Here is a 24,493-nt window from a genome sequence, read left to right on the forward strand (position 1 = left end):
GGAATTTTTCCAGCTGGAACCATCCAAGGGGGCACTGTGGAGCCTCTTGCATACCTCACATAGTTTTCTGTTTCTATATCGTTCTAAATGTATATTTCACTATCGATGGCACACATACTATTGATGGGGGATCAGTTTTGAGTTTTGCTACATGAAGATACTGAAATAAGTATCTTATTCCCATCAAGTTCCAATGTAATATTTAAAAACCAAGAACACATGTCATTTGCTTTTTTGTTAGAAGCATTCAGCTTATGCAGTTAACCACAGTGTTTATAAAATAGACAGAATGATAAATTTTTATTTTGTCATTAAAATAATAATCTATTTTCAAATATTTGCCAATTTATCATTTGAAAAATTTAAAACTTTCAAAATTAACTGCCAACATACCTTCAGATAATAATAATGTGTAAACTTCCACTATAATGCTTTTTTTTTACTTCATCGTAAGATTTCCAAACTATTTTTCTTCTTGTTTAATTAAAAATTATGTGTTTTATGAGTTATATTGAAAAGTAATTATCTCTCTCACATGGTTCAGAAAATGTGTTTATAAATTCCTCAGATTTATATATTTTGCTAAATCTGCTAAGTTCCAGTTTCATTACACATTGTGAATAGTACATTTGTTTTAATTTACTGCAAAATCACTAAACTATGATGCTTTAAAAAGGCATGGCAGGCTTTTGTTCTTTATTATATAAATGATGGCTTTATGCATGTTTTTCCTATGTTAAAAATGACTACATCAATTCAATCTGTCCTCATTTCTCAAAGTCTTAAGTGATTTTTGGGAACAAATCCGTTGTTCAACAATCTTTTAGAACTTTAATTCTGAGTGTTTTAATGTTAGACTGTGAAATAAGGCAGAATTCAAAGGCACTTTATGTTCTTCATGAGAATCTAGAATTTTTATTTGATTCCAGGTAATTTTGGACAATAGACATGATGGGATGTTTTCTCTTTGAGTAAATAACAATTTAATTGTATCACTGAAATAAAATATAGTGTGGGCTTAATACATTGTAAATATTAAGAAAGTACTACTTTGCTCTAGTAATTTAATGGTTGAAGCTACATTGAATAACAATCTTACTAGTAGCTGTGCACAAAGTATTCTACAGATTACTAACGAACATATTGCTGCGGTTGCAAGGGTGTTACCAGCTCAACGAACATCTAACGATACGATATTCTTCTAAGAGGAAAAGGAATAATGTTAGATTTACAGACAATAAAGAGTTATGTTTCCCAGTTGAAACATTGGAAATAAGAATCCAGATAATCTGGTATCTTGATTCATACTATCACAAGAACACGTTTCCTTTCTTGGGGACTCTGATCCCCAGCAAGCCTAGTACACTAAGTTTATGTGAAGATAGGTTTTAGGATGCCACAGCAATGTAAAGAAACTCTTCTATCTGAAAATTACTGATTTGTAGGCCACTGCTTAAACATCTGACTTTTTTAAAAACCTATTTACATACATTCAGCCCAAATCAGTAGATAAAATGTTTTGTCTATATTACAATAGGCATTGTTAACATTTCATCAGAAGGCCAATGCAAGACAATTGTTAATAGCCATTGCCTAGCATTTAGGAGATTTTAAAATATCATACAAATATACAGTTAGATTGTGAGAAATCTAATTTTGTGCATGATATTGGGGTGGTCTCTTTTACAGATGTGGAATGGCAGAAATGAACCAACAGGACAGTAACTAGAGTGCTACTCATCCAGGGCCTAATTCTCCTCTGGTGGTTGGGCCTAGTTCCTGCAACGTGGGTTTAGGCAGCCAAAATTCCTTGACACGTAATGCCAGATAGACTTGACTCGACGTGGTGGGGAGGCTTGGGAATCATCTGAAGTGTAGGCATATGTCTGCAGCTTCTCCCAGATCCGTGTTTCTTTTCCATAAATCTCACATATAATGGAAAATTCGAGGTTCTTGGAAACAGCCCTCCTTGTCTAAATAAAACTATTGGTGTAGCGCTGACAGATTCGTCACTACTCTGAAGAAATTGAACAGGTTAGGAATTTGGCCCTTTCTGAAGACATACATCATAGTGAAATGCACGGTCAGGACAAATATGTTACCTTCAGAGGAATGTAGGTAAGTCTGAAGTCAGACCTTGTAAAACTTATTGAAATTTAAAGTATATTTAAGTTAATGGGCCTAATTAAGGGACGAGGTAATGAATGATACTAATGAATGGTAATTCTAATAAGTATACTCATTAGGGAGAACATTTGAGTCTCTTGGGTTAGGAAATGATATTAAAAGCATCAAAGTGAATCAAGCTAATTGAAGTGTTTTAAAATGAAGGTAGTGTAACACACATGTGATGGTATTTCACAGATATTTCTTAGAATATCAATAAGCACCAAGTTTAGTGCTGTCAGCCCCATTGTCCCTTAATTTATTATATATGATTTAGATCTTGAAAGCACAACACACTATAAAATCTACATTGCATACACACAGATACAGTTTCAAAAATGAATCCTGGACTTTTTCTACAAATAACACGAAGTTCATCTTCACCAGGTCTTCAGAACTGTGAGAAGAGAGCTGGTAGTGCCTGGTGAGCTCTGAGACATGTGGATTAACATTCGGGATGATGTGGGACAAAAGAGTGGCCATTCTTTAGTGGAACCAGACCTTGGTGAGTTTTTGTAAATGATCTTTTCTTTTTCTCCTAAAGAGATCATATTCAGCCTCCAGCACCCTGAGCCCTCCCCTGCATATCACAGAGAGATAAAGTGAGGCAACCAGCAGGCAGATTTCAGCTGTATGTACAGACAGATAAATCCATCCCAGGTTGGCCCACGGGCCACATTCAGCTGCAGACCATACATTGCACAGAAGGACACTGGCCCAGTAGGCTGCTCATCTATCTAGAGAGCTAGAAATCACCAGATAAATGCTAGCTCTCCACTTTAACTCATGCTATGCAGGTCTCTGGGTCCTGTAGGAGCCATGCTTTATCTGTATAAGAAGACTATTTGTAGGTAAAATTTGTCAGGGTCAAGTGGCTTCTGAAGCAATATTAATGCTTACTGGGAAAAGGGCCTAATTCTGAGCACCCATGGCACCATGACGGAGTATGAGGCTGGGGCATAAGAAGAAAGTGAGCCATGCTCATCTTTATACCTCAGCAGATCTCGCTAACCAGGAGCAGAGGAGAGGCCTATTCCTTAGCCCAAACTTACCCAATCAAAGCCCAGTCCTGGGGTTGTCACCGAGGGCATCTGGGTGAAGCACAGAAGCAGCCGTATGTCATCAAAGCCTCAATCACAAGTGTGTCGGGTCCTCACTGCCTTTTTCTGTCTCACCCACTGTCTGCCTGGCCTCCTTAGCCATATGCACCAGACCGGGTAAGTCCTCCTTCAGCAAGCGGGGTCCAGTGCTGCTTAAACAGGGTCACACCACTCCACGCTCCACCGACAAATGTTACCACGGGGCCTTTCAGAACCACTTCCCTTTTGATGATTTACCTCCCCATGGACTTGGTCGACCTTAGGTGCTCAGAAACCAAGACACTCATTTCCCAACACTGACATGGTAAATGCAGACCTTCACCTGCATGTTTGTCGTTGATCATTCCTTGCTAGACACGGGTCTTATGAAATATCTAAAGATCAGTTTCATAGTACTTGACCCAATCCCTCAAGGGGGGAGGGGAGGAATTTTCTGAATGTTTATGGTCAGTATTTTTATCAATGAGCTTTCTGGAAGAACTTAATTTTAGAAACTGAATTCATGTGCAAGTGTGCAGCGAGTGGTACAATTTACACTTGGTCACAGTTTTCTCACTTTGTGACACGACTGTAACAGTTACAGGATAGAAACACACACACACATTTATATTCACACTCACACACGGTATAATTTTACTTCTTTTCAATTAAGAAAAAATGAAGACTCATTTGGCCACCCAGGCATGAAATCTACTGAAACCTGGAATATAAGAATGCAGTACTCTTCAAGTAAACAGTAATTGCACAGTGATAACAATATACATTAAGATTGACACATGCTGTCTTAAGAGGTCTAGTAATAGCTAAAGACTAAAGAAAAGTCAGAGATGTCAGCCATAAAAGTCAATATGCCTTCTCTCTTCCATTCTGATTGTAATCCATCACCCAACAGAACAGCCATAGTCCAGAAGATAATAAATGTCCATGTATGAAAATGCAGGGCTAACAAATTTTTAAGTGTCAATGAATTCTGCTCAATACTCTGGAGAGTCTTCAAATTCTTCTTGTTGTGTTAACAGAAAAATAAACCTTTATGGTTATCTGAGTGTCAAATTTAAATTGATTGGAAAAAATATTAAGGTTTCTAAAGTCACGGGCAATAATTTTTTAAAAAGTGGTCTCACTGGTGTATATCTGCTGCTTGTGTCCCATTGTTCTCATGAAAGTCTACCTTTCAGTTTTGCTGAACTAGACAAATATAAATAACACACAGTAAACACTGATACACATCTCACATGACATGATACATTTTACAAAAGAGCTCTACTTTAGTACTGTAACTTGTAAAAATGGACATCTCTGATACTTATGGACAAATACATTTCACATTATAATGAGAGTTGTGGTTACAAAGGCATTACTCATTTGATGGTGTTTTCCTACGGGTCCTTAGAATTCCGACCATGTAGCCGCAGGTGTCTCTCCTATTTCGCTGAGACTTTGAAGAAGCTTCGGTCACATCAGCAGCAGGCTTTCTTCACTGTAAACCCCCGAAGAACTGAGTTTCAGTACACTATCGAAACGCTAGAGAACTGATAACCGATCCTGGTAACAATCACCTTTCACTGAGCATGGTCAACTTAAAAAAATATAACCGATGAGACGACAGACTCTTCTAGATTTTAAGCTTTAAAAAAAAAAAAAAGAAATGAATTTCTTTTCCTGTGCCGCCAGGAAGGCGTCCGGCTCACAGAGCCTCGGCAGACGTGTCTGTGGACACAGACATGGTCACCTTGGCAATCTTGACCGTGCTCTTGATGCAGCTCTCTGCGGCCCTGTGAACGCTGGCCGCGTTGTTGGCGTGTTTGTGCAGGCAGTCTGAGTCCCCCATGCTGTTATCTAGAGGCTGTGCGGTGCCTTCACACGAGGGAAACATACTCCGGAAAGCATGTCTCAGGTCCTTGCTCCTCAGAGCGTAGATGATGGGGTTCACGGTGGAATTCAGCAGGCAGAGCATACTGCAGAACGCAAATACCGTCTTAATCAGCTTGTTCATCTTCCCAAAGACGTCATACACCATAATCGCAAGCAGAGGGCCCCAGCAGATGATTAAAACCACAAGGATCAGAACCAGGGTCTTGGCCAGCCGAATGTCCATGCGGGCTTGGTCGGGCCGCGTCACCTGCACCTTGCCGTCCTCTGACGTGTGGATGATGATGCTCTTCTGGGTGCCACGCTGAATCATGCGGACCGCGTGGCTGTGAGCCTTCCAGAGAATATACATGTATGCATACACGATAAACAGCAGCAGAACGCTGGTGACCCCGATCCAGAACATCAGGTAGGTTTCGTCAATGAGTGGGAAGATGTCTGAGCAAACGGACTGCAGTTTCTTGCAGTTCCAGCCCAGGAGAGGCAGCACGGCAATCACGATCGCTATGGTCCACATCAGGCAAAATGCCACCACGGCCTTGGGCCTGGTGACGATCCTCTTATAAGCCAGGGGCCTGTGAATAGATATGTACCTGTCAATGGCAGTGAGGAACAGGCTGCCTACGGAGGCTGTGAAGGAGGCAGTGACCCCACCCAGTTTGAAGAGAAACACATTGGGGCTATCTTTGCGGTGGAACACGTGGAAGTCAACAAAGCTGTAGACAAAAATGACGCTCCCCAGGAGGTCGGCCACTGCCAGGCTGCCGATGAAGTGGTAAGAGGGCCGGCAGCGGAGGCTGCGGGAGTGGAGGATGACACACAGCACCAGCAGGTTCTCCAGGACCGTGAAGGTGCCCAGCGTGAGGGACAAGACGGCGATGGCCAGCTGCTGGCTGGGGTTCAGAATCATGAAGCACTCCATGTCCATGAAATTCTCCCCACACTGGATGTTCTCCTCATTCTCCTTGTAGGATGAAAGGGACTTGTTGTAAAACTCGGTAATGTTCACCTGGTCTGCCGGGACTAACTGGGCATTGTCTCCTGCAGTCATCTTTTCTTGGAAGGGACTTCCCCGAAAGGAAGTTAAAGGAAATTTCTGTGGGAAGTACCCTAATTTGGATGCCATGTCACCTTTGATGTCTTCGTACTGAATGTCATTGGAGCCCACGTAGAGGAGGTCTGTTGTGATGGTGCGGAAGGTGGTATCGGCAAGGCCATCTAGGATGGACTTCATAACCTCCGTCTTGGATTAGGCCAAACTCAAAAGGACTGAGAAAGAGACCCGCAGCAGGGAATCCTAACAGGAGGGAAAACAAAAAAGCTCAATGGTGAGAAGACGGGGAGAATAATAATAATTTTTTAAAAAACTGACTGTAAACATCCTAAATGTGTACCATCATGTTATTCCATTCCTGTCTCTGGGCCTAGATAAAATCCTTGTCACATTCCGTCAACAAAATGAGTCAGTCATTCCGAGAAAACCACCCAAAGTTGGCAATGTGGAGGCGCCCACTAGAAACACACTTCTTTCATTATTTAAGCTGTCTGGATTTAAGGCACCGTGTGATCCTGCGCAGACCTCCAGGGTCTGACAGTCAAGCGGAAGGAAGTGTGTCTTGGGCGCACCTCACAGTTGCCTTAGGAAGTGTCTACCACCTGGCTTCTACGTCACAGACACACAGCGTCCTAATGCTGGTGGGGACCGGGGGGAGCAACATGTCCCACAACTTCTGCTCTTGAAGACTTTATCACCTTGTCACACAGGTAAGACTGAATGTACAGCACAACCAAAGAACGAGGTGGTGTGTAATCAGGGACTGTGTCGTGCGGCCTGTGTGCTGAGTGTGAAGGGGGAGGAAGAGACTTCTGAAAACCAGAGGAACAGATGACCACAGGGGAAGAGCTGGATGCTGGCCTGTCTCCATCAGGCAAGTTTCTCCCCCCAGAGGAGACATTTGGACCAATACACTGCTGAGGTGAACTTTGAAAATGTCTACACCAAACAAGAAAAATGTCACGAAGGGCAAACTTGCACTGAGGCTCTTGGGAAGACCAAGATCCTGAGCACTGGGAAGCAGTGATGATGGAGAGCGTTTCCTGACAGTGTCCCCCATGAGTGGTGCGGTGACCCAAGCACACTGGGAGACAGGAAGCAGGTCTCGATGGTGTATCACCTAGGCTTCCATGTAGATGGCACCGGAAATAAGGATGACTGAGAAAAGGGGGCCAAATTTTAAGGGCTCTTCAATTCTAAGATAAGCAATTTGGTGTTTGTTTCAAAATAAACAGCCAGGGAATTGATTTTACTATTTATAAATGTCTGTTTAAAACGCAGCTGTTAGGCACTTTAGCTTATAAAGATATTAGAATTACTGAGTGGTACCTATAATAATTTTAAAATAATCATAAAAACCAACATTTTATTTCCTAATTGTATTTTTCTTTTTTTAATATATCACACTGTGAGGGGGGGGTAGTTATTAATCTTGGAACAAATGAAAATGTTCTGAGTTCTCCTGCTAAAATACAAAGATCCTACCTATCTGAAGTCATGATTCATTTATTCATCCATTCAACAAACTACAGAGCGCCCAGTATGTGCCAGGCACCATGGTAGGTAGGCACAAGGGGTTACACACCAACGGTATCAGGCAAGAGTCCCTAGCACATGAAGTACACAGTGTGGCAGAGGACAGCTGACCCCGTAATTAGGATGAAGTGTGGTGACAGCTATGACTGGAGATATACCAGATGATGTTGGGAGCAGCCAAACTAGGGGGGTTGAAGGAGGCTTCCCCAAGGAAAGGATGTTGATGCCGAGCGTATGTAGGATTAGTGAGTGGAGACAAAACGTGGAGGCAAAGAAAAAAAATGTAAATTAATACCTTAAGTATCACAAAGTGTTTTTTTTTTTTCTTTCTTGTTTATTTAGTAACCTGGAATAGGGACAAGGTGCTAAATGTGGCCCACCTTCCGACATCCTGCCATCCCTGGGTCCAGGCTGTCTCCTGAGTCAACTCCACTCTCTGCACACTTACATTTGCTAAACAACTCCATCTACATATGAAAATTTTCGCCCATCATTTGAGGGACACAGAAAATAGCCACAATTTGTGAGAGAGCTGTTAATGGTCCTGGCATATCCTCATATCTCACTTTGACCTCTCAATTCCCACCCGTACTCAAACACAGCTCTCACTGGCCCTGGAAGACATGCTGCTCTTTGGATCACACCTGCACACCTTCCTCCTTCCCTCTGAGCCTTCCCCTGTCTGAAATACGCATTTCCAAGATCACTGTTCCATTGATCTTTCAGGGCCTGGTGCCAGTTTTTCCCTCTATTACAGGCTTCATAGTATCATTTAATCATGAGCTTACATATTTACTTTCATAACTAGAAAGTGGTTTCCAAGCACAGGAATGGTGTCTTTTTCTCTTCTGTGTTTCACCAGCCTGAAAACATGACAGCAGACAAGAAAGAGAGGGCTGGTCTCCCTTAGAAATGGTCACATAAACCTAATAGGTGGCAGCTGAATTTTATTAACTGGTGCATAAAAGCAGTGATTTAATAATATTTATTTGCCTTTTCTAAAAATTAGAGGAGAGAAAGGTAATTAATTCAATGGATATATGGCCTGAAAACCAAAACTTGAGCCCAACATTTCCTACTGGGAGCCAGGCCAGGACCTAAGTCCTCTTATTTCAAGTAACTAACTTGCCCTTCACATCTCCCAATTAAAAACTAACTTATTTGAAATTTTGATCATTTATATGCATATATTACATTCAAATGATTCCAAATTCAAAAGGAACAGAAGGATGTACAGCAAAGTCAGTCTCCCATCCCCATGTCCCAACCATCCAGTTTTCCTCGCCAGTGGCAAGAAGGTCCTTTCTAGAGATATTCCATGTATACTCGAGCAAATATATAAATTCATTCTTTACTTTCTTTTTAACAAATACTAATATACCATAGGTACTGTTCTGCACCTTGCTTTTCCATTTAAAAGTATACATGAAGACAGTTCCACGTTGGTCCACAAAACCTCCCTCCATTTAGCAGGTGCCTTAAGTGTCTGTTAGATGAATGCGACCAGGCTCCTTCTGATGCAGGTTTAGGTTGTTTATCATCTCTTGCTGTTACAAAGAGTGCTGTAGTAAATTAGCTCCAGTCCTGTCTTTTTTCACATTTCTTATGGAATTATGAATAATCGTATTCGTTGTCCAATCTCATACTTTGAACTTACCCTGGACGCCTCTTCTTTCTTGGCTTCTATAATCAAGCAGACCACAAAGTCTTGCTGATTTTCCCTTTTTATGCACTTACGGAGAGCTTATTATCCCGAACCTCTCATGTCTATCGAATTGTTTATTTTTCCCAATGGCCCTATGAGGTGGGTGCCACTATTATCCCCATTTCATAGATGAAAGGCACAGAGAGGGTAAGGAATTCGCCATTCACATAGCTAGTAGGTGGTCAAGCCAGAACAAGCCCAGATGTTCTGGTGCTAGAGCCATGCCGTCTAATAAAAATGTAATAGGAGCCACACCTGCAGTTTTAAAGTTTCCACTACCTAGGTAAAAAGAAAAAGGTAAAAGGTGAAATGACTCTTAATAATATATTTTATTTAACCCAATGTACCCCAAATATTATTACTTCAACATGTGGTACTAGCCACATTTGAAGTTCTTAATAGCCACATGCTGCTGGTGGCTACCATACTGGACGGTACAGGTCCAGAGCTGCTTTTAACCTGAATGAACCATCATCCCTTTAACCTGAGCCAGGGATGCTACTATCTCCCTCCTTTTCCCCACTGATTCTAACCAGTCAAAACACTAGTAATGAAGAAAACATTGAATTAGGAGTCAGCAGACCAAATTACTGTGAGACTTGTACTTGGGCAAGGAGTTGTCTCTAAGCCTCAGCATTTCATCTGCAAAATGGGGATGAGGGATGATGATGTTGCCTAAGTCATACAATTGTTCTAAAAATTAAATGAAAAAAAAAAAAGCAGACAACACACTTAACATAGTGTCTGGCACAAAATTTAAGTCTTTAGTAAATATTAATTATCAATCAGCACTTAGTACTGTGACTCTTGCCATATATTATTTCAAGAGAGTGCATTGCCTTATTAGATCATAGGCTGCTTATTCAATTTTTATTTCTCTCAGCACTTAAAGCATGAAAGAAATAGAAGATGCACAAACTCCATGAGGTGCTTATTTATAATCCCCATTTCACAGATAAGGAAATGGAGGTCATTAGATGTTAATGTAAATTGTCCAGAAGATGAAGAGTTTGTAGCTGAACCCGTGTCTCTCAGACTCCCGAATTTTTGCTCTTGGACTTTATGCACTGTTTTAGGAATTAACGGTAACTAGAATAAAGCCATTTTGCTTTCTGTATTATATTCAAGTCTTCTAGCTTCTTACAGACTCAAGTTAAGGCATTTTGTCAATAGTAATTAAGACCAGCTCCTACTAAATCACTATTTCCTATCCCAGCCCATCTAGGTAAATCTGCCTACTGGCATGGCCTCAAGAATTAAAATTTTAGTATCTGGAAGAGCTATCAAGCTTCTTCAGTGAAGACAAAGTATCACAGACCTTTTTTCAGTAATGCAAACCATGTGCCTGTGATTTACTCTATATTAAGATCACCACATATGTGATCACAATTTCCCACTTTAATGCAACCAAGCACTTTCATTAAAACAAACTAACTTGTTAAATCTGAGCCAGAGCATGGTATGGTTATGAAATATAGACTAATTTCTGTCCAATATCAGCCAACTTTAATTAAGGCATACAGTTTTAAGGTATACATGGATTTTGTGCAGTTCAAGGATTTTAGTAATGTCAAAGTACCACTGTGCACAGGCTATTTTAACAGTTAATGGGATCATGGCGGGAAAGCGGTCCTCTGCATTTTAGTAATTCTTTCCTTTATTTCTACATTTGGATTATTACAGTAATTTTCACCTGATTATTTTTTGCATTGAGAGTTTTCTTTGAGAGTTCATTAGTAATACAGTTTAGGCTTTGGGGGATGCAGCTGCCATTAATTTTGTTTTTGTTTGCTACTGGGAAAATCATAATTGGAAATTTCTAGCAACATGCGTAGATGCACCTATTAAAAAAGCATTTGGTTTTTATTACTGTTATAGTAAAACAATGATTGAATGACATTTAAGGGGATTTTCCTAGAATTTCCTAGAATTCTGTTTTTGTTTGTTTTTTGTTTTTTTTTTAAGATTTATTTATTTATTTATTTGAGACAGAGAGAATGAGAGAGACAGAGAGCACATGAGAGGGGGGAGGGTCAGAGGGAGAAGCAGGCTCCCTGCCGAGCAGGGAGCCCGATGCGGGACTCGATCCCGGGACTCCAGGATCATGACCTGAGCCGAAGGCAGTCGCTTAACCAACTGAGTCACCCAGGCGCCCTAGAATTCTGTTTTTAAAAATATAGCCAACTTATGCTATTTTATAATCAATTATAAAATTGATTTTATAAAAATAAAAATATTTTAATGTGTTGAATCTATTATTTAAAAAAAAGTTCAAGTTTTTAGAATGACATTACCTATTCTGTTTGTCCATCTCACTAAATGCACACTTGTTTCTCCATTTACTACCCCTAAACTTATATATACTGGCAGACTATGGTATCACATCAAAGAAATGGTCTGGGTACATCAGCAGCATGAAACATTCTAAAGTCTACCGAGAGTCTACATCTTTGTTTCTGTAATCATTGAGGGTATAAAATATCCATGCTCTGATTAGGGTGAGCATTGAGTAATAAAACAAGACTTCAAATAAAGTTTTTTCTATATCAATATAATTAATAGCTGGTTATTTTAGTCTTTACTACCCTACTGAAGACCTTCTTTGTTTTAGAGAGACATTTCAATAATTAAGATATTTATCACTGCTGTACTGGAGTCAAAAATCCTTGCAGTTCTGGACTGTGCAACATCTCGGGGTATCCCTGCAGGAGGTCATGTCTAGTTGGGCATAAAACCCTTTAGAAGCATCAGAAGGACCAGCACTCCTGAATAGTTACAGACTGTCTCAGCCCCCCAGGCTCCTTCTCTAATATCGTAAGTGTAGAAATGTTTTAAGGACACAATGCCAAGCTCATAGTTTCTATGTTGATAGGAGTCCAGGATATCAAATGCAGGAGTCCCAGGCCCTTGCTTAAATGAACCTTGTTGTTTTCCCTTATTTCTTTGTTGGCTTTGTGTTGTTCTGCTCAGTTAGCTTCATAAAAGAGCCTTGTGAAGGGTTCAAGGGAATGAAGGTGCCAGTGGATGTATTTATTATTTTCCATTCACTTCTGGGAACAAGTCTGGTTTCTACTAATTTGATCAAGAAAAAGTAACTTGATAATGTATTTCTCTAAAGTTAGTAGGAAAATTTTAGTTGACCCTTATAATTGCATTATGTCTAAGACATGTCCTCAATATACATGGCAGATCTCATGGGCCAACACCATAATTCAATGAATGATGCTTCTGCTATGGTTGAATGGGCAACTGAGTCTTTTCTAACTCTTACATAATCATCAGAGTTTTGGAATTATTAAAGTAGTTTGGTCACTTTTTGCATTATCTTCTATACCAAAGACAAGTAAAGGATTGACTTAATTATCCTGATAATTCAGGCAAAAATACATAATCCTTCTTCCTTGTATTAATGTCAGTTCCTTTTCCCATATATAAAAGAAAATTCCATTATGTAGGTAATGCTCGGTTGTTTCTCAAAGCTTTAGCTTTTCATATATTTTGTAATGTGGAATAGAAGTTATTAAATGCACCATTTTCCTCTGGTCTTTGTTAGTAAGAAAATACATTTCATGAAAATATATCAATTAATATGAACTAAATCGACATTGAGGGACTTATAAGGCTATATTTCTGTTCAAATTTAGTATGCCCAATTATTTAACATTTAAAAGCTTACTAAAATTTAAAGAATTTTAGGGCTTAAAAATGATGGCTTTAAAACTACATCAGATTAAACATTCACCATTAGGTGATGATGCCATAAGAAGAACCTATCAAAAAGGCAATGATACAAATGAAATGATTTGTTGACTTTTATAACCAATTCCAGTTATTCATTTACCATTTAATTTTGTTGTATTGTTTTGATGTTTCTTCTTACTGAGCACCCTTCTCTCTCTTTTGTTTTAGAGAGCTAACTTTTCCACATACCTGTGAAGAGAGGAATCAAGCATAATTGATGCGGCCTTCCCTTAAAAAAGACCATGCAAAATTTTCAGCTCAGTAGAAGCCACGGTCCATACACAAAATACTCTCTAAGCCTGTCTTTATCATGTATGTGAAGTTTGGTCATTGAAAGCCAGCCCATAAAATATGTAGAACCCAGTAGATAGGTTACCTGACCGTTCATTGCCAAGGACAGCAGTAGTTTAAAGTGTGCCACATGTTGTCCGGCGATGCAGATACCTTTCCATTTCTTCCTTCACCTTTCAGTGAAGGAGTACATTCTCTTTGAAGCCAAAAACATACAAATGAAGCCCAGTGAAAAATCAAGGCTTGTTTCTCTAGGTTCAAGTCTCAGAGTGATTGGGTGATTTGGGTGATTAAATAAATGCACAACAGAAAGAATTCCAATTCCCCAATATTTTAACAAGAAACATCAGGATACTTACGTGCTAAGAATATAGATTATTTTTTAAAAATACTTACATGCATTAGGTGCTATCACAATCCCCATTCTACATATGGGCAAACTGAGGCTTAGAGATGTGTAACTATTGGAGCAGAGCTAGAACTCAACCCAGGGCTGCATAACTCGAAGTCCCTGCTCTTAATCTTGAGGTCCAGGAACGATATAATAAGACACTCTTCTTTGTTGCTAAGGGCGAAGAATTGATTTTGGGGAAAGGAAGTAATAAGCAGTACCTGATCATTCTACATAGCAAACAACTAAAATCTGAAGGAAGGATCTGTGGACAGCAAAAATATTGCCCATAGTGCTTGCAAATCATCCTTGCCCCATGGTCTTCAGGGACAAAGTATGATAATTAACTATAAGCTATACATCCTAACCCTGGATTAGCACCTTATTTTCAGTGACTGTTGGCAAATAAAACAAAATCTACCTTGTCTTTGCCGTTATTTTTTTAATTAGATTTTTTCCCCTTCATTTAGTCAATTGTAAGGACTGTGGACGGTAATGACAGTTTATACCAGCGGGGAATGGAGAGGACACCTTCTTTAGGCCTGAAAGGGGCACAGTGTTGTTAGTAAACAAGCTTGAAGCTTTCACTCCCGTATGAAGAAATTCAAACTCACTTGAAATCACTCAATTTGTCACCATGAGCAGTGTGGTTTTGTTAGGCCCAGACGGAAGATGATTCTCCACGGCCAGTTCCTAAGATGCTGGCTGGAATCAAGGCAGAAGAACTTCTGTAAACCTTTGTAAGGCTCCAACAAGGGAGTGCTTGTGACAGAGTCCTGATGCCCAAAGAGCACAAAGCTGTGTTACTACAACAACGTGGCTGATGGATACAAAGTTATAGGCCTTCACGTGCTTCATGTACTGCATTTTTATTGGGCACATACTCTGTGCCTAGCACTGTAGACCTTAAACACATAACCATGTATTATACCTGCGTAATGGATATGGGTCAGGGAAGCAAGAGAAATGACCGTCCATCTCACCCCACTCTGTTTAATAAAGGCCACCCATCTGTCCTTCTCCTCCCACAGATGACAGAATCGAATAGGATATGAAAACATGTCATAGGCATATGATACTGCATCACCCAACAGCCATTGGGTTGTGTAGCCCAGTAATTGGGTTGTGTAATCCCCTTCCTATATATGCTTTGAGTCTTCCTCCCAGGAGAGAGGGTGGGCACTGCTGAGTCATCCTGTGGTAGTCTTTCTTGCATCTAAACCCTTCAAATCGTGAACACCTTGAGAGGAGGGACCTGTCTTACATGCCTCGCGTGTCCTCTGCCTGGCACAGTGCCTGGCACGGGGTAGGAGCTCAATACCTGTTTATTAAATGAACGCTGGTGTGCATCGGCAATATGGCAGATCTATCTTAGCAGAATGGCGTTTAACTATGGATGGTTTTCCTTGGCATAAAGTCCATTGGTTTTTAGGGAATTAAAACTGAGTTTTAGTCTCAAACAAACATTCACCTGCAAAAAAAAGCAACTGCCCAAATGTAAAGGTTACAGAAAACCATCAACAATTATTCATCCCAGGATCTTTTATCTCATTGTTAAACGGAAGTTATATTGATGGCAAGTGGAAGCTTGAGGCAAAGACCAAGGATGTATTTTTTATTCTGATCCTTGTTGAGCCTGGGTGTGTGTTATGAACCTCCCTCTGTAGCCACACAGCAATGATAAACAAAGGGATTTTTGTGACACGCACAACCTTGAATGAATCCTGATTACATGCTGCTGATAGACCTTTAAAGACAATATATAAAGTTATGATTATAATGAAGTTTTTCCTTCCCTCGAATGCCTGTTACTATGCATTAATCTTTCCCAAAGGGCTTTCTCCACGTGCAAGTGTGTTTGCAAAACCACTTGTCAAGAGAAGTTATGTGAAAATTCAACCACTAGATGGAGTGGCTTCTATAAGCCCTCAGGAATCAATTTGTTATTCTATTCAGTGGACATAGTTCTTGCTTTGGTTGAACAACTTCTCCTCCTGCTACGACATTTTATGTATTTTACAACCAAATTAATTAAAACATAAATAAGAAAATATGTTATGCAGGGTTAAAATGGGTTATTATTACTGTCTACAAAAACTAAATTTTTAATTGCTTTTCTGGGGCAAAGGGGCATTGAGAAAATTTAATATATTGATAAAATTAATTGTGAATATTTTGGGAAGTCTGCCTCAAGAAAGTAATTAAGGATGAGTAAAGGAAAGTAGCTCTACTGGAAACAAATAATATGTTTATGCCAAGAGATGCTAAAAGTAAGATGGGAATATCTCAGGAGCCCAAAATCAATTCTAATAACAAACTCAACTCATTTCTATTTTATGAAACATTTGGCTTTCCGAGTTTCAAATACGAAATCACCAACACAGGCCATAATTCTCGGATGAAAAAGAACGGAAAATTATTTATCATTACAGGGGCTACAATGGAATATTTCACAAGAGAAGTGAATATTTGTTCAAATACTCATACAAATCAAGGATATGGTAGCTTTCTAAATAATTCCATTTCCTTCCTATCACTTTCTTACTGGAATAATTTTAAATAAATTTTTATTGTATAAATCCAGGATTCCTTCAAACACGATTTTATAAATTAGGTACTTATGTGCCATCTCCTTTAGTTGAAATGTTAAAAAAAAAATTTCAGTGTGTACTAACATGCAAGATACAAACATAAAAATATGCTTTCAAGATGCAAATAATTATATATAAACAGAACTGGAAGAACTAGGTTTCAGTAAAAGTGAAAAATGTGCTTTGGAAATGTAGTTTCAATTAAGATGTAAGTGTGTAAATTGGCTGCAAGTATAGGATTTTGATGTCACTGAAACCATGAGGTGGTTCTGTATGTACTTGTTCAAGGTCAGCTAGGATTTGTGTGGTGCAATTTTGTGATTATGAACAGAGCTGAGGAACTACGAGTATTCAGGAAAAAGTGACGTGAAGATAAAGAATTAGGAAATAAGAAGGGTGAGAACAGGCTGGACGTCCAGTGTACATACATCTCAAAGAATTGTCTGAGACGTCACACAGCGGTCTGCGAGTGCATGCGGAGTGATCTTCTAGGCCAGTGGTTCCCAAGGGGTGATCTCCCAACCAGTCGTATCTGCGTGACCTGGGAACTTATGAAAACTGCAAATTCTCAGGTTCACGTCAGACCTACGGAGTCAGAAACTTTGGGGTTTGGAGCCCAGGTGTGTTGTCACGAGGCCCTCCAGGAGATTCTAACACACTCTAAAGTTTATGGAGGCCTATGAGAAAGACTAAATGGGTGGGTGGGGGGATAAAAATTAACCTTTAGGAATTGAGGATAGGAAGAAAGAATATTCTGTGAGTGCAGATTTTTAGATCATTGAAATGGATTGCTAAGGGAGCCTGCTGATGATAAAGTAGTCTCCCAAAGAAGATGTTTAAAACCAAGGTATTTCTATGTGACCGAAATAGAATGTGGTCTAGCCTGAAAATAAACATAACATAACGAGTGGGGAACCTCTTAAGGTTTTTTCAGTCTACAATCCCGGGCTTCTCTGCACTTTTTCAGCAAATTCACAGTTATATTTTTGACCAAGAGACAAAACTGGCTTCGAGATATAATGTGTACTTATCCTGCATGCAGACATAAATTAAGAACTCCACACACCATTTTCTCCTAATTCTATTTACAAAGTCTATGCAAAGCTTTCCAGGCCAGCTAGCCATTCCTTTCAATGCTACTGCGAAGGGACCCATGATGACTGAGAATAAAAGAATGGGAAACCAGTAATAGTAGTTAACATTCAGCTTATTTTTTTAAGCTGGAAGTGTTTCTGTTTCTGTTCGTCTCTTCCTCAAGCTGTAAAACAATGTGTCACAGGATATGCACCCAGAAAACAACAAACTAAAATGGAAATTTTGCAGTAGGCCCAAGTAATGCAGATCCGCTGCAAATTAACTGACAGAATTAAGTTATGCAATTCATACTGCTTATAGCTGGCATATATCTTGCAAAAATACCTAAAAGTTATAGATATATGGAAATGTATCCCAAAGTACTTAAATGTCTGACTTTGGGCAGAATGTTTCCTCTCTAATTATTTCATCAATAAAAATGGATCAGAGATTACGTATACTTAGTTTCCTAGATGAGGACTACAATCATCCAAAGGTTTTACCTTTTCTGGTTGTTGTTTGTAAGAAGTTTGATGTAATTTCCAAAACTACTTGTCTATCTTCCAGAGTCAAATTCCCATATAGGCAAAGACACAGAATTCTCCGGACAATCTTTTACTTACTTTGCTTATGCATCAAATTGTTCAGCTTTCCTTCTTCCCCACATACATACTGCTTGCTCACCACAACTTGTACAAATGCTAGAGAAAACATTTACAAATTCTGGTAGCAGTGCATTGAAATGAGTTGGAAATCTGGTCCATTTAACAAGCCACACTGGAATAAACCAAAATACACAGATCATAGTGGCATTAAATTAAGTCTCTTTTCTAAAGAATAAATCGGGCTGATTACTTTTAAATATAGCTGAGTTAAAAGCAAACAAGACGGACAAAGGCATACTGCGTATGGTATTGGTTCACTTGCTATATTAAAAACATCTGTTTAGCCTCTTGGCCAACAGAAATCAATGTTATAAAATTTCCTAGACGAATATCCAGGAGAAATTTGTTTTTAAAAAATCACACTGGAATTTATTACCAATTTAAATGTAAAACTCCTTGTAACTTAACTCAATTTATAGAACTCATATTCCAATTTTCTTCTGTAAATAGATGGTCTAAAAGAACAGATGAAGAAATAATGAGGAAAGAAGGGAACCCTCCCATTTAAACATAAACTTTGAAAAACATTATTTCCTAATTATATTTTATTTTAATTATATTTAAATATACTACTGACATACACAGTTTGTGAAAGCATTTGCCAGTATATTCAACTACCACAACAGATTGCCTGGCACATCTTTGAAAAATGCCTCTGCTTTTCTTTAAAAAGCAATAGCATGGAATTTGCTAGTAGGAATAAAAAAAAATACATATTACATTGTCAAATTTAGGAAACTATACTGCACTTTATCTCCTGAAGTCAAAAACAAATTTTAAATGCTTTTCAGAGTTGATAATGATGGTAAGGAGTCAAGCCAAAGATATCAAATTTCTACTCAATGAATCCAAACTCTACACAATTAAGAATCCAAACTCGAGGGGAAAAATACGAATTAGATAATAAAATATTGTGCTCTTAGGGAAAAATGATTTACCGTCTGTGTTAGGAGAAAAGGGAACTTAAATCCTTTGTTGCGTTCAAAAGATGAAAAATCTACCTTAAGAAGCTCATTCAAAACTACAGAATATAATGCAATAATAGCACAATAGGTTAAAAAAAAAGAGTTGGCTAAGCATTATCAAGTCCCATCTAACTAGTCTCAACTCACATATTCCAAAACAAAAGAAAGCAAAACAAACAAAGCAACATTTTGAAAGCTTTCCTAAAGTGCAGGTGTGAACATTTCTCCAGCTGGGGCTACAGCAGAATTTCTAGTATTTCAGAACAACAGCTAGGACTCTGCCAGGCCCATTTGCTCAGGTTTGGTGAGTAAACAATTCTTCCTTCGGAAACCCATACAAGCACAGCAATGAACCTCGTGCTCACTACATTATGAAATTAAGGTTCATTTAAATGAACCTTTAAATGAGAGGGTATCCAGAAGTTATCTGTTAATAATCCATACGGGAAATACTTCAAATATATGGGAAATATCAATGAAAACTAGCTCAAGAATATATTTGTAATGGCAACTGTGCTAGAAAAACTATTATAATGAAGGGTACTTTACTTTCCACGAGGCACCCTTTCAGTGAAGAAATAGGACCCAGGAAAGATTTTAGTAAATATTTTCTGTTAAGAACTAGAGGTAATCACAGATTACTTTATGTAATGGCTTTGACCTATTATCACTGATAGGTCATAAACATACCCCTCACCCACGCAGGCCTGTTCGAGAGCGGGGTTCCTCCAACATCAAACTTGTTGAGTAGGACCAAGAGAGGGACCGGAAAACCACTAGAAACAACCTTCCCCTTCCCCCTCACATATTTCTTATAGTTTTAACTTATTTGTGATGGCACTATAATGTGCTGTATATTTCACAGATACTGATATTAATATGCATCCTGTGATAGAGAAATAACCTTGTATTTTTTTCTCCCAACTTTCTTTCCAAAAATAATAAACAACTAGCAGGATTGGTGACAACTGTATTAAACACATCAATCAGTGTTGATGAGAAAACTATAATCAAACGTAGCTATGCCCGTCCTATCATCTTTGCAAGGTTCTTATGACACGTGAGACAGGAACAGATTTCCACTACCCTGGAAAATCAGAACAGCCTTGTTTAATGCAAGGTGGATACTTCTTTTGCCTTGAGTCTTCTGTGTCCATCTGCACAGCTGCCTTGAATTTGGACATTTCCCCAAGTTTGTAGTATTTATTTAAAATCTGAATTATATATTCAGATATATAAAGACAATGGGTCTAAATATTTATGTCAGCCATGATACACATCTATGAAGAAGTTTGTTCATATATGTATACAAGTGTGTTTATATATCCCAAACATCTAAAATTGTACAGTATATAATTTGATGTTATATATTTTCTGGGTGACATTTATTCTTTCTTTTAGTCCAGAACATATCTGGGAGTAGTCTGAGTTGATTTATAATGTGTTATATAGTTACCCCATTCTAATCTAAGCAGATACAGATCAGTGAATTAAATGATTATCAAAAACATTAAATAACAATTCAGTGGCAACGTGTTGTATCCCCCAAGCCCTCAGAAACAACGTTCATGCAGTTATAATCGAAAGTGAATATCGCTATGAGAGAAGAACTAAGAAAGCGCTGGAGATGGGGGGGGGGTCATGAAGTTAAAATTTTGCCAATACAAAGTATATCAATTGGTTTTGATTTCCTCTTATTCTTTAGCTTCTCTACCCATCTTCAGTCAAGAAAAGAAAAACCAGCAGAGCTTGCAGTCCCTCAAAATATAGATAGGCAATACGTAAGCTTGGCCCCAGCAGTTTTTCAAACAATGTTGGGTCCAGGTCTTTTCAGAGGCAAAAGCAGAATTATAAATAATTTAAACCCAAAGGCTGGTTTCCCTCTAACTAATTTGTCAGTTCAATTAGAAAATGATGAACACTAAAACAGAAGAGACAGATTACACTGGTGAAGACACAGCATCCTTTTTTTTCCTGGAACGAAAGCTCTCATCTGTGTTCTTCAGGCAACTGAGCTAACATAATTACCCCAAGAATAACAGTCAGCAACCTCAAGGACAGGCTCCATCTGACTAACCAAATTCAAGATGCTATAACCAAATCTCGTTTCACTCATCACATGTTGTTAGGTATCTCCAAATTCAATTTATTACTTTTTTTTTTTTTTTTTTGCAGCATTCCTGGAGAGCTAATTATGGGAAATAATCCCTTCTCTTATTAGGCCAACTGTTTTCTGGGAAGAAACATTTGGTAAGCATGGTGATCTATAAACTGCTATTATAAGTTCCATTTCATCATAGTTTTTTCTTCAACAGCCAAGTATTCCAATTCTACTTCCAAACACTAATATGCAAGACAACCAAGGAGCCTGTCTAAATTTCCTGGTGGTTCATGTTAATTTTGAGTCAAAGCAAAGTAGAATATCACAAGATTGTTTGGAAAGAGTTTTTCAGGCTTTTGCTTTGGTAATTAATAAGCTGACACTGCATACTAAATACTCATCAACACAATCAATGGGGCTGCTTCTTTCCTGAGAAAATAGGTAGACCAAATCCAGGAGTTTTCTTTTGGAATAGACTGTAATATGCCACAGATAGAGTGGTTCTTCCAGAGAAATTTCATTCCCAGCAGTTTCATCTTGGTAACATTTAACAATTTCACTATTTTAACATTTTGAAATGCCAAAAAGAACACACTGATCCCGCAGCTCGGCTTATTAGAGAGGAACGATCTCACACGCGACAGGGAGGCATGGAGTCCACTGGGAAAAGGGTAACAGAAAAAGACAGAAAACAGTGGATAACAAACAAAGCCGAGCTCTACTCCAACGTGAAATCAGATTTTCACCAAAATGTAAAACTTTACACACCAAATTAAATAATATCATCTATGGTTTATTTCAGGGACTAGGCATAACGTTCTTTTCATAGGCATCTATATCGAAGCTATCTATTAAAATGGGGGGGGTGTGAATATCTAATTTGCCTTCCTAACAATGAGTATGCAAGCATAGTAATTTTATTTTTGAAAGGTCAGAACTGAGCATTTTCTCCCTGTGGCATCACTTTACCCCCACAGAGACTTAGGAACACAATGAGACCTTTGCCCATCAGACACTTGATACATACCTCAGCCAGGATTGCTCCTTGCCTGGAGTGGGAGACATCTTTGGAACAAAAAGAATCTGTTTACAGTAAGTTCTCTTGGTAACCTAAAATGGATTAGTTTTTTAAAAACCACGTCCATCCTCTTGCCTCTTGCCCAGCAACTGCTATTGTGCCTACAAGTAACCTCTTGTAGTATGCAACATTTAAAAATCTGGAGGTGTGTGGATGCTGTTCATCTATGGATATAATCAGAAAATTATTTGTCTCACTTAAGAAACTATGCATGGCCTTTTATTTTGATAAAATTGCTTTTAACTGAGTTAGAGATGGGGAGGGGCAGAGGGGGGGAAGGGACAGAGAAAAATCAATCAGTGTATCTTCCCTTGCAAACTGTCAGTAGGGTAGCATTAGAAAAGCAACACTTTAAATCAGATAAAGTCCTATGGGAACCTTAAAGGTTAGTTGCTCTGAGCTTCTCAGTATTCTGCAAAATAGATTGATGGCAGTGGTCACCCCCCTGACAACTCAATGTTCACTGAGTTTATGCTAAGAAATTGCATTTCCCCCATTGTTGAAAAGATATTAATTCGGTAATAAAAAATGAGAAGTTAGGGGACCCACAGAGAGATCTTTCAACACCTTTAAAACCAGTAAATCTGTTCTAATCTCTTATTAAATGCCCAAGGATGCTTAATGTATCAAGAAGCAACAACAAAGACAAGACTAGCACTTAATTTGAAGGTAAATAAAAAAGATGGGAGGCAAAATGATTAACGGATTACTATTTTTTTTCTCATTTGTTCAATTTAAAACTAAAATTAGAAGCATGCATGTTGCTTTCAAACTTTCAAATGACCAAACGACAGTTTCTCGTGTCTGTCACTGCAAACATTTGCACTGGCGAGGAGATCCATTTATGATTGTGAGCCTTACCGAGAAATATCTTTCAAAAACACAGCAACTTTTTTCATCTAATGGCTAGTTCTGGATTAAATGGTTCCATCAACATTCAAATTTAGATGTTAAACGTACATTTACTTTTCCTCTAAAAGAGTGGCTCCTGCAGCTATATTTTCTACACCAAAAGTTTATTATTTGACATACATTTCTTTATATGACATTTAATATTTTAGACAGTTTCTAGGTTTGGTGCAGAGATCGATGTATTTGGGAACACTTAGTTGCTGATATGGTTTATAGACATTCAGCACCAACTCAAGCGCCTATTTTTTTCAAACATGCACAATTACACGTTTTCTACAAACACACATCAGTGTACCCAGGGGTGCCCACACATTCAATAAGTAGTAAATGGTAGAAACCTCCAGAAGTAGCACAGACCACAGTTTACATGCTGGGGCTATACAGCTAAGTAAACATCGACGCACGATTCGCTCACACGGAATAAGAACTCCACGAAGGACACTTGGGGACTACACTGGTCAGTACCCGAGGGGGCGGGAGGCGGAAAAAGTATTTCCAAACGCAACCCTGCCAGGTCTTACCCTTCGCATCCCCCGGTCCTCGGGGAGAAGCTCCCTCGGCACCTCTTGCCCAGCGCAGGGGCTGCTTCTCTGCTAGAACGAAACGTTCCGCCCGACTCTACGGAGCTCTGCCGAGAGCCGAGGCGCCCCGCCCGGGCCAGGGGAAGGCACTGGCGCCGCGGGAGCCAAGAAGAGGCGGAGGCGGAAAAGAAGTGCAGGAGGAAGGGGTGGCCGAGGGATTAGCCGGAGGGAGGCGGCGCCGGCGCGGGGATGCGGGCGAGGCGAGGCGAGGCGGGGCGGGGTGGGGTGGGGTGGAGCGGGCTGTGCCTCCGTCCGTCGGTCAGTAAGTCAGTCGGTCCACGCTGCCCGCGCGCCGGCGTCCCCTGCCTCCAGCGCCCGCCCGCCCGCGACAGCGACCGGGACTGGCGACCCCTCCGCTCCCGCCGCCCGCGAGCCTCGCCCCTTCCCCGGGCTCTTCAGTGGGTCCTCCCGCGAGCCTCGCCCCTTCCCCGGGCTCTTCAGTGGGTCCTCCCGCTCGCCCCGCCTGGCTCGGCGTGGGGCCGCAGATCTCCGCCAGCACTGGCGCCCGTCGTCTCGCCACGCTCGTGCGGTCCCTGCCTCTGCCTCCGCGGGCGCTCTGTCTCTGGCTCCCTCTCGCTCCAGTCCCATTTATGAAGCGCGGTCCCATCACGTGCTAATGAGCCTTTGTCCTGCCCTGGCAGCGGCGGCGGCACAGACCCCACCGAGGGAA

The 24,493-nt window shown here is 39.8% G+C and overlaps 1 protein-coding gene across 1 annotated transcript; it reads right to left on the minus strand.

Moving 5' to 3' along the window:
- Nucleotides 1–943: 943 nt before the first annotated feature.
- CNR1 (cannabinoid receptor 1) lies at nucleotides 944–24,493 on the minus strand. The gene is made up of 2 exons (XM_045867219.3): nucleotides 23,764–24,493; nucleotides 944–6,435 (listed from the first exon to the last, which is right to left on the minus strand). The coding sequence occupies exon 2, from the start codon at nucleotides 6,370–6,372 to the stop codon at nucleotides 4,954–4,956; it is 1,419 nt and encodes a 472-aa protein (XP_045723175.1). The 5' UTR covers nucleotides 6,373–6,435; nucleotides 23,764–24,493; the 3' UTR covers nucleotides 944–4,953.

Source organism: Mirounga angustirostris, unplaced genomic scaffold, assembly GCF_029215605.1.
Source record: "Mirounga angustirostris isolate CCGP_5_RB_7025 unplaced genomic scaffold, mMirAng1.0.hap1 SCAF_8, whole genome shotgun sequence".
NCBI lineage: Eukaryota > Metazoa > Chordata > Mammalia > Carnivora > Phocidae > Mirounga > Mirounga angustirostris.